Source organism: Littorina saxatilis, linkage group LG17, assembly GCF_037325665.1.
Source record: "Littorina saxatilis isolate snail1 linkage group LG17, US_GU_Lsax_2.0, whole genome shotgun sequence".
In the NCBI taxonomy this organism is placed as follows: Eukaryota; Metazoa; Mollusca; class Gastropoda; order Littorinimorpha; family Littorinidae; genus Littorina; species Littorina saxatilis.
The window spans coordinates 20,826,230-20,837,857 of NC_090261.1; the positions used below are offsets into that span (position 1 = coordinate 20,826,230).

An 11,628-nucleotide genomic window follows, 5' to 3' on the forward strand; every position below is an offset into this window, starting at 1 on the left:
AAAACCTATACCGCACATTTTCAGTGCTACGGCAACACAAATATCTATGTTGATTCAGTGCTCTGTTTTTCATCCAACAATAGCTGCCGAGTGGTAATAGGTACAGCTCACCATCGCAAACTTTGATTTGAACGCCTCGACCTTCTTGGGCACATCACTGCGGAAAAGATATCTATGACCTTGACCTTCAGGGTGCCCGCATCGACCGTCACTACCACAGCCCCAGGTGAAAACACTCCCTTCCGCAGTGGAGGCCGTGCTGTGGATTCCTCCAGCGCAAACGACAGTGACTTGCTCGTTGTTGAAGTGAGACGGAGAGATGAGTGATGGGGTGTAGCTACTGTCTTGGCTATCCAGACCCAACTTCCCTTTGTAGCCGTCGCCCCAAGAATAGACCTTGCCGTCAGTCGGCAAAGCTAGCGTGTGACCGTGGTGTTCGCCCACGCTACAGCTTACGCTCGCAATCTGAGTATTCTCTGAAAAAGAGACCAGCTTAGGAGTGAGCGCATCAGAGAGGCTGTTCTTCCCTAGTCCTAAAGCTCCATCACTCCCTTTACCGCAAGTAAACACTTTTCCATCTTCGGTGACGAACGCTGAGTGGAAAAAGCCTGCTGATGCTGCTACAATTTTCTCATCCTTCAAGGCTGCTTCGACTTTCGGTGAAGGGATGTCATCTGTGGACCCATGACCTAGCACTCCATGATGCCCGCTGCCCCATGAAAGTACTCTCCCTTCATCAGTCCAAGCGAGAGTGAAATTATTTCCACACGCAACACCGACCACCTTGTGTTCTTCAGGTGAGATAACGAGAGAGGGTGGCGTCAGTACGCTGCTGCTCTGCTGACCGCTTTTCGTACCACAGCCTTTGCGGTGACCCCACACAAGCAGACCGTTGGAGGTGGTGACAGCTGCCGCGTGCCATACACCGCACGAGATCTGGAAAGTGAATGTACAGGCACTGTTCATGGTGTCCATTTAAATAAATGAAATGATTGTAATTCTGTTCAGTTTTTTTAAATAATGACCATGGTGGGCTTGGTCCCAAAAGATCACATCAACTGATCAGGTATGACGCTTCATTGACAACATCAAATGAGATTTTTAAATGAGTTTTCAAGCAACAGAACCTTTTAAGTTATTGGTTCACCAAAAATACTTTGTAAACTAAATTAAGTTCTAAAAAAAAAACTAAAAAAACTTGCAGCCCATACTTTTTCTTTCTTGCTCAGGTACAAATCACTCATTCAACTTATTTCAAGCAACACTAATGCTTTGATTACTGAGAATTTTTTTTTCCACAGGACATGTAATAATGAACCTTATTTTGACAAAACATAGCATAAAATAGACAAATACACATACCTGTGTTACTTTTTCTGGAAGATTCACTGGAACAAAGGTGACATGATCTTCCTCATTTCCGGTGCCAAGACGCCCATACTTGCCACATCCAGTGGCAAACACATCTCCGTCTTGCATAATTACTGCTGTGAATAGAGCACCACATGACACCTGTTTCAAGGTACTTGAAGCTTTATTGCGCAGCTTGATGAATTGGGGGGTGTGTTCTGTCTGCTCTTTGCCTGTGGATGAAATACATAAACTATGAGTTAGGTGATCGGACTGGTGTGAAGAGACAAACAAATTTCAAACGTATTCACACACACACACATGTGCATGCAAACTAACACAAATGCATGTACGAGCAAACAAACCATCCGCATACATACATGCACAATCTAACACACTCACATATCAAACATATACATACCACTCATACACACACACTAGACTTACACAATGACATCTGCAACAGAGAGCTTAAACTCAAAACCCTACCCATACACTAGAACTTGTTGCTATGCCAACTCCTAATTTTTGTCAAGTAAGTGTATCGCTCAATATGACTTACTCAGACCTGTTTACCCTTACGATTTTGGCGTAATTTATTACGATTTTCTGCAAAAAATACGCCATTCTGCTATCCGTGTCAAGACTACGATTTTCATTTTTTTTTTTTTTTTATCTATTCACATGTTTGGCAGTTTTTTTCAATGGCAAAATGGGGTGAAAAAGCACAGGACTGACCAGAGATCATGTCTGTCTGATGAGACGCTGGAGAGCCTTATTCTAGTGGTGAAGTCTCGCCCTCACTCATTCGGCAAGCGCAAGTACAGTAGAGAAGCGCTTGACACACTGAAAAAGGCCTACTACGAGCAAAAGAAAAAGAATCAGTGATGCATGTGCTTTTGATGTGATCTTCTTTGAAATTATGATGACTACAAAAACTGACTGATGTGTTTTGTTTGTAAATGATGGATATGTTCTGCGCGAACTTAGAATCCGGTTTCATTCTAGAATGGACCGGGTCCAGGTTGGAATTCTAACCCTGCGCAAGTACAGGGGTGCCATTCTAGAATGAAACCCTTGAATAAAGGGGGCCGTAATGTTTGTAGGTAAGACAGAGTTGTCTTCTCTTGAATTATCTCCACCTGCACCTTCCCTTTGATAAAATGGGGCTGATTTGTCTACCCCTGAAAAAATCCTTTGGCGATCTTGCGATGTCATGTCATGTCAAGAAAGTTGACACTCCTGAGTACGCAATAAACAAAGGCAGACCATAGCAAGGGGGACTACCAGGGCGGTATTGTTTGCAGGGCAGTTGTTTTTGTGATGAGAGCCGGTTGCGGCCGCTTGCAATGTCAGCGCTGTCTCCCTCTCGGAAATGTCCGGTTTTTTGACAATTTTTTTGACAGACAGACAGACTGACAGACGGTCAGACCGACTCAGTAACCGACAGACAGACCAACAGAAGGACAGAGTGAGTTATAGAGCTGTTGTCACAGGTTTAAAAAGAAGTTGACATTATATCTTCAGAAGACCAACTTCATGTACATGAATAAGACGGATTAAAAGTTACAAGCGAGATCGGCAAAACACTGTCAGTCCGTCCGGAAATTTCCGTTCGTAGCGATCAGTGCTGAGTGTCTCTCAAAATCGTAATCACTTTCAGAACATCACAATCCCAATTCACGATGTCTTTGAGTAAAGTGTAAAAAACCCGAGAAAAAAAACCCAACCAAACACACAAAAACAAAAACAAACAGAAAATCCACATTTTTGGCTTTGGCTGTGTGATAGTCTAACTGAAATGACTATTCCAACTTGGACCCAAATTCCAACCTTGCGCACGGCCGATTCTAGAATGGACCAGCAACAAGGGTTTCATTCTAGAATGGCACCCCTGTACTTGCGCAGGGTTAGAATTCCAACCTGGACCCGGTCCATTCTAGAATGAAACCGGATTCTAAGTTCGCGCAGAACAGATATATGTGCATGATTGCGTTTCGCAGACACAGTTGTCATGTGCCGCGGCGTTGTAATTGGCGACGAATGCTGGATGATTACTATTTTTGTGCCAGGGTTACTATTTTTGGGGCTGAGCATTACTCCAAAACACTTATGGGGGTAAACAGGTCTGCTTACTTCTTTCAGGTCTTTCTATTTTCTGTTCTGATGCAGTGTGTATTGACTAGAAAAACTACAATGCATCTAAGTAGCCTACCAGTGTATATATTATTTTAGTGGGGTGTTCAAAATCAACCTGTTAAACTCACACATGATTCATAAAATAAACTTGTGTACTAATTATTTTGACATTTAAGTAATACAAATTAACCTTCACCATGCTTCGTGGGTTGTGGACGACCCAGAGCCTCACAAAATCGTCTTTATCTCTGAAACTATTTGAAGTTTTTAATTGAGACTTTATATAATCTCCAATCACCATACGACCTTCCCATCGCCCAACTTTTGAAAGATTATCTTTGTAAACAAACAAATAAACGATGACGTAATTTGAACTACACAGTCCGGATGATGTGGGTCGTGGACGACTCATATGGAATTACGTAAGGAATTTTACGTTGTTTATCCTTGTTCGGATCGCGTGGGTTCTGTACGAACCATACTTTGTGAAGAGGCGGCAACACGTTTATCCCTAATCGGACGGCGTGGGTCGTGAACGACCCATACTTTTTACAATGTATCCTTCTTTGGAAAGTATGGGTCGTACACGACCCACATCATCCGGTCTGTGTAGTCCGAAGCGTGATCCGGTGAAGGTTAAAAGGACAATATCATCTCCCTTACCTGTCCCCAGCTGTCCAGACTTCCCCAGGCCCCAGGTAAACAGTTGTGGCTTGACGGCTGTCATTTCTGTCTGTCATTCAAACCTGATAACATTAAAAAAAAAATCGTGTTGGCTCACAATAAGTTTAGAATGGCCAAAAAGCTAAACACACACACGAATGTATCAGTCTGATGTTAATACACACACACACAGTCACACACACACACGTCAATTACATAATACATGTTGAAGATCAGAAATCCAATTAGTTCACTCACAATAACAATGGATATATTTCGGGATGCGTGTTCCTGCTCCGAACAGACTTCTAGTGTCTGGCAACTTATAGCTGCTTAATGTATGCATGTATAGACTGATACTTCTGCCCAAAAGGTGCATGTGAATCAGGTAACAAAAATAACCATTCGTCAACATGTGCGCGTTGTTGGTGACGAAGCAAGGGAGACCACCTTCAAAAACCCCAGGTCGTCTATTCGTACAAAAGTACTAAAATAAGACTTTGAGTGTACGGTCTAGTTTACGAGACGCACATTGTATATTATGATATATTGCATTGCAGACGAAGGCCATCATAACTCCCATATTTTTTTTATTTCTATGACTTAAAACTTGGGTCAGATAATGCTGTGAAGATACTACATGTATAAACATACTTTAGTTGGAGCACACAGGCAGAAGGTATCGTCCCGCACTGGACTACTACTATCACAGTTTCTGTGATAGTAGTAAGCTAGGATTCCATTCTTACGGCTGCGGTGCTGCTCCGGCGACGGCAGCGGCGACGGCAATTTGAAAAACATTGATGAAAGAAGGGATGACCCCATTCACACGGGTGCGGTACGGCGACGGCGACGGCCCGGCGTGCGTGCGTTTTTTCAAGAAAGCTCCATGCAGCTTTCTGGACTGCCGTCGCCGGACGCCGTCTGGTATTTTGTGGGCGTGTCTCTTTTCCCGCGTTTTTCTCAGAGTCTTTCCGAGCATAAAGAGACGAAAATACTGCTGAAGCCTTTCGCCATCGAGTTGCAGTTCTTGAACAAGATGGTGATAGGTTCCATACTGCCGTCTTTTCTCCAAAATGGCATGCACCCACCAGCGATGTCGTCTCTTTTGGCGTTTTTTTCATTTGGCGGTACGCTAATAATATTAACATAAATTGTTCTTCATTATGAATGACAGTTTGCATGAGACGAGACCAATGTGGAGCCATGGCGGCATTGGCGGCAAGAGAACATATATCCGGACGACGTCGCCGTTATATACGGTTCACGACGATGCGTTTTTCTCGCCAGAGCCGCCGGATGCCGTTGCCGTCGCCGGAGCCGGAGCCGGAGCCGCACCGCAGCCGTAAGAATGGAATCCTAGCTGTAGTCCGGTGGACGACACCTTCCGCCTGTGTAGTCTTTCTGTGATAGTAGTAGTCCAGTGGACGATACCTTCCGCCTGTGGTTGGAGGTCGCGTAGTGGCTTTAGTCAGACCCAAGTGGTAACGTCCCTTGAATCATAGTGGTAAAATCGATTGAATTTCATCACAATTCAGTTGTAAGATCTTGACTCCATGCCTTTGTGAGTTTCTCCCTTTAAAGTCTTTAAATAATTGTACCTCTTCAATTTGGCAAGGAAACATTCAGTCTGGAGTTTATTTTGGCTGACACCCGGCTGACGTCCTCGGGGACACCCCGAAGCGTCCCGGTACCAAAGCGTCCCGGTACCAAAGCGTCCCGGTACCCGAAGCGTCCCACTATAACGCGTCACAGGACTTAGACTTTTTTTTTTTTTTAAACCTTGACCAAGGGCGGATCAATTCACTTTGGAGGGGGGGGGGGGGTTACAAAATGACTGCGAAGATACAAGTTGACGGCGCCGAAGGCGCCTAAGCCTCTAGGGGGGTCCGGGGGCATTCCCCCCCGGAATTGTTTTTTATCCAAAGAAGCAAAATAGAGCTATCTGGTGCATCCTGAGCCAATAAATTACCTCTTTTTTGGGGGGGTGGGGGGGGTTACGTAACCCGTGTAACCCCCCCAGATCCGCCCTTGTTGACCTTGATTTGACCTTGACTTGACTAACCATATTTTTTTTTTAAATTTAATCTTGACCTTGGTTTGACCTTGACTTCACTGATTTTTTTAATTTTGCACAGGCCTTGATCTGCTTTCGGTAAAAAAAAATCACTTTTTGTCCAACTTTTCCCCAACTTTACTTTAGATCTGTACTCACAACACACCAATTTGGAAATACTGTACCCGTGTGGACAAGTTCGGGGGAAAAGTCCGTAGGCTTCCGTTCACAAGAGGGATATGTCTGTTATCACAAACGCTTTCTGGCTTCACTAAACGTGAGCGTCGGAAAAAGTCTTTTCAGTTCTGCCTCCGACTTTTAAATTGTATCATTTGGGTTAATTTGGGTTTGTTTGGGTTCATTTGGGAAATAAAAAACGCTCGCGCTGGACCCGAGTAGTCGCTCCCCCAGTATGAAAGTTTTTGTCTTGTGCACGTTTAAGACCAAGTGATTGCTCTGTGTGAATTACAGGCATTCCCTTTGCTTTATAAATACATTGGCATGCGAGCCGAGGATGTGCGTGGTGACTGGTACCGGTGTAACACGAGAAAATTACTCCCACGAGATTTTACTCCGGAGTAAACATTTCGTACGAAAAAGTTACTCCCTTTACGAAAAAAGCACTCCCCCATTACACGAGAAAATTACTCCCCAAGACAGGTGAGTTCCGAGTAAAAATTTCGTACAAAAATGTTACTCCCCTGACGAATAAATAACGAATAAATTACTTCACCCCAACACGAGCAATTTAACTTCCCATGCCAGGTGTACGAAATTCTTACTCCCTTGTCCCCTGTTAGTCTTGGTGGTGGAAGGGGTGGAAGGAGGGTAGCGCGACATTCGCTTGCGCGAGATCACTTATTTATGGAAAGCCGTTTGGCTCATAACTATTACAGCTGTAATTTAAAATAAATACAGCTGTATTTAATGATAAATACAGCTGTATTTAATCATAAATACAGCTGTATTTAAAAATAATTACACCTGTATTTAAAAATATATACAGCTGTATTTATTATTAAATACAGGTGTAATTATTTTTAAATACAGCTGCATTTAAAAAGAAATACAGCTGTATTTAAAAATAATTACACCTGTATTTAATAGTAAATACAGCTGTATTTAAAAATAAATACACCTGTAATTATTTTTAGATACAGGTGTAATTATTTTTAAATACAGCTGTATTTATTTTTAAATGCAGCTGCATTTAATAAATGCAGCTGAAACAAATTAGAACTTGAATCGGAAAATGTACGACATGCAAAGCGACAATCTCGTGGAGATACTACTTCCGGTTTGCGCCATCTTCCAAAATAGCGACGCCACTGGATCAGACCCGCCATTGCGTCAATTTGTTGCAGTCTGGTAATGAGCCAGAAGAAGTTTTAAGAAGGTAAGCAACGTTTTGTTTGCTTGTTCATTTGTGACTTAATGGAAGAAACAATGCGTGATCTTTGAAACACGGGTACCGGGTCCCGGTTTGTTTGATAACCACTGGCAGTGGGTCTGACTAATTACTACGCGACCGCACGCGACCACACGCGACCTTGCACTACCTTGCGCGACCTCAAACTAAAGCATGTTCACGTAATATTTTTTATATATATAGTATTTCACAACAATGTCTGACTTTATACCAATTTTTAAGTCAAAGAAATTAAAAATAACGGAGTTATAATGTATTTTGCGACGAACTATCGAGCTAAAGTGAAATCATCGTGATTCAGCGTCCGACCATGTTCGCATTCGTTTAAGAACGCAGGCTCAACCTCAAACTAAATAATATTCATGTAACATTTTATATATCTAGTATCTTCACAACATGATCATACTTTGAACCGAGTTTTAAGTCAGAGAAGTAAAAACAAAGTTAATTCTGATGCATTTTCAAAGCCTAGCGAGCAAAAGTGCAAACATCGGATGATTTCACTTTAGCTCGATAGCACGTCGCAAAATACATTATAGCTCCGTTATTTTTAATTTCTTTGACTTAAAACTTGGTATAAAGTCAGATAATGTTGTGAAGATACTATATATATAAAAATATTACATGCACCTGCTTTAGTTTGAGGTCGCGCAAGGTAGTGCAAGGTCGCGTGTGGTCGCGTAGTAATTAGTCAGACCGCTGGCAGTGGCAATCAAAGATGGCGTGTGAAAGCAACTTTCTGTGTTTTGGAGTTCATTAAATGTTGGGATGAATATGTCAGGTTTGAGGATGCACATTTCTGTAGGTTCATCTCGGTATTCCACCCCCTCGGCTTTCTGTTGTAAATATTAAGCTGAGCACGGTGATCGAATGTGGAAGCTACGTTTGGTCAAAGGTCACAGAAGATTTGCGTCGTGCAGCGAAGGAAAGAATCGCGATCTTGTTTCCGAATCGGTACCTCTTTGTTTTTCATTAGACCTGTCATTCTGCTTGCTCGGCTTTGTTAGATGTTTGCATATCGTGTTGCTATTTTCTTTGCTTTTATTATTGTTTCTTACTTGTGCTTCGTTTATCGATACAACGCAAGTAATAAAAGTGTTTGGCAATTTTCAGGGAAAATGGAATGCTACAAGTACAACGCATGGTGTATTCCAGGATATCTGATCAAGAGTTGGATGCGTTGGTGGAACCAATTACTGCTTCCAACAAGCTTACTGGGTCCTTAATGATACAAGCTCGTCTGAAAGGACAGGGGACAGTACTTCAGGTAACTCTTCTGTGCTGAATATTAGAATAGTAAAGCTTCAAAAAGGAATTTTAAACTGTTGAAAAACAACTGAGAAATGGACCAATGTTTCACAGTCACAGATTCTGATTTTAAAGTTAAGTAATACCGTTTTTATATTTAGTCAAGTTTTGACTAAATATTTTAACGTAGAGGGGGGAATCGAGACGAGGGTCGTGGTGTATGTGTGTGTGTGTGTGTCTGTCTGTCTGTCTGTCTGTGTGTGTGTTTCGATCCATCATACAACGCCGCAGCTATGGAGGTCAATGCGTTGCTTCGGCAGGGCACTGTGGACTCCCCTAGAGTTGTATTTTGGGACCATGATTTTATGTTTTCCGCTGGAAAACAGTTTACGTTACCTGAATTTGCAGCGTCATTTCCTGGGTGATGGTGTGCATCTAGCAAACGTATATTCCCAAGCTTGGGACCTGTTGGCGTAACATATCAAGATCAAGAAGATCAAGCAACGTCAGGACAGGCCAGGTTGTACAAGTCCCTTCGTCAGGCGATAAACACAGTCGGTTTTTGTGTGATTAAATAATGTTGTAGCCGGGTCAGGTTGCATTGTGCGTTTTGACTGATCAGCTTACAAAGCACGGGTATAGGAACAGGGAATCTTCAAATTGTTTACATTTTCTTTCTTGTTTGATGCGGGTGGGTGGCATTATAAATCGAAGGCTCTAAATGGGGTCAACCAGATCGGTAGATGGGAAGTAACTCGAGTTTATGACAGGCTCGTTGTGGATGATGTCCCTTGTCTAAAAACCAGTTCAAGGTGGAATGGTTCTTCGATCAACACGATTGTTGAGTGTTCTGTCAAATCAAGATATCGTGACATGTTTCAACAGTATGTTTCTGTGTTGGTGGATAGTATGGATCAGTGTTTTTCCAGAGTACTTGGAAATAATTTTCAGGTGAGATTCTGATGAACATGTTGGTGTTACGATGCCTTTTCATGTGAGCGTTTGTCAATTCAGAGAATCAGAATATTTGTTCCTGTGGAGGTACTGTATGTCAATTACCTGTTAGGTGGGTGTTTGTCATTTCAATGAATCAGGAAATATTGGTTCCTGTGGAGGTACTGTTTTGTCGATCACCTGTTATTTTGCCTAGGAGATTCCAAATTTATTTTGGTTGTGGTACTGTGGGCTAGGTAATATTTCATGTGTTTGACTTTGCAGAGAATCGGGAAACGTTTTTCCTGTGGAGGTACTGTTGTCACTTGTGTTGGCTGGTGCCTCACAGGTTACAAACACTATTTTGGTTAAAGTACATGTACCGTGGGCTAGGTAATATTTCATGGTGGGGCTGATTTTTCAGAGAATCAGAAAACATGGTTCGCTGTTGTTCTTTTTGTCAAATTAAGCTATAGGGCCTCAGAGATTCCAACATTAGTTAGTATGTGGATTTGTTAGCCAGGTATTATGTTAGTGTGTGACAGTTCAGAGAACCATGATGTAATTTCCTGTTGGTGTTCTGTTTGTCATAAATGTATTGAGCCTCAGAGATTCCAAACTCGTTTGGTGGGGGTACTGGGTGCCAGGATTTGAGTTTGACACAGAAAACACAATTGGTTTGAAGTACTTTGGGCCAGATTTTAATCAATTTCTTTGGTTTGTATTTCAGTCTCCCAAAATCTGGTGACAACTTCAGAAGTATGGGATATTAAACACCTTTTACAGGCTGAACAGTGAAGGCGTTGTCAACTCCTGCAAGGAGCAGCAGACGAGTTCAAGGCTTATGTGTAATTCTCAGTAATCTGACAAATAAGGCTGTGTTCACATATATATCCTGTTTTTTATGCACAGGAATATGCCTCCCAGGAGGGCAGCGTCAAGGCGGGTAGCCGAAGTGACCCGAGCCGCTGCAGGTCGGCCGAGGGCCAGCAACCAGACAGCCTCGCAGCGACAACCCGGTGGGTTTGAGTCAGCCACAGCAGGAGGGGAAGAAAGCGCCACTGCTTTGGCCGCGGTATTGGCTGAGCTACGCAGGCTGGGGGAGCGGCAAGAGACCTGCCAAGTGGCCATTGTCTCGCTCCAGAAAGACAACCAACGTCTGCAAGAAGCTGTTTCGGGTGATCGTGAGGCCATCGCCTCAACATCGGGATCGATGACAACCGGTACCAGCAATTCTACCCTGTCTGGCTCGGTTGCCAACCTGGTCAACACAATCACAGGTGAGGCGGCCGCCCAATTTTGTTCGTCGAGGATAAAGTTAAACGCAGGATCTGGGGCCCGGGGCGTCAATCCACAATGACAACTGAAAAGTTTCAAATGGAAGCGTGTCAATGTTAATTGTAATTCAATCTGACAATGATCTCTTTCCCGCGTTCATGCGGTTGCAAACAGACCAGAATTGGTTCTGTTCTGTTCACATAGTACTTTGAGTTCACTTACATGCAAGGGTGATGCACAGTATTCCTATGGAGAGAACTTCATCTTTAAGTGTACTTCGATTAACTGAAGATATTCAATTGTTTACTTCAATGTGGGAGGTGTGCAATGTGTAAATACACATCAACTCAGTCAGTAAGATTTATGTGCAGGTGTATGATGCAGAGCTGTCAGCCCCTATGAAGCTTCATGTGTAGCAATCTTGAATTTATAGAGTAGCAAATGGTGTTTATCTTTTAAGTATTGCATCATCTTATAATCCACTGCACCTACATGTTTATAAATATGTCAAGACACAAATGTTGCAATAACT

At 42.8% G+C, this 11,628-nt stretch overlaps 1 protein-coding gene across 1 annotated transcript; it reads right to left on the bottom strand.

Moving 5' to 3' along the window:
- Positions 1-22: 22 nt before the first annotated feature.
- On the bottom strand, positions 23-4,229 carry LOC138953066 (uncharacterized). The gene is made up of 3 exons (XM_070324840.1): positions 4,153-4,229; positions 1,363-1,583; positions 23-936 (listed from the first exon to the last, which is right to left on the bottom strand). The coding sequence occupies exons 1-3, from the start codon at positions 4,214-4,216 to the stop codon at positions 70-72; spliced, it is 1,152 nt and encodes a 383-aa protein (XP_070180941.1). The 5' UTR covers positions 4,217-4,229; the 3' UTR covers positions 23-69.
- Positions 4,230-11,628: the final 7,399 nt, after the last annotated feature.

Bases quoted from the DNA above. Each gene is read 5' to 3' on its own strand.
- LOC138953066 (XM_070324840.1), bottom strand. From the start codon at position 4,216: ATGACAGCCGTCAAGCCACAACTGTTTACCTGGGGCCTGGGGAAGTCT. The intron at 1,584-4,152 runs GTAAGGGAGATG...TTTCATCCACAG, and splicing joins GTCTGGACAGCTGGGGACAG to GCAAAGAGCAGACAGAACAC. The intron at 937-1,362 runs GTATGTGTATTT...TTCACTTTCCAG, and splicing joins TTCCAGAAAAAGTAACACAG to ATCTCGTGCGGTGTATGGCA.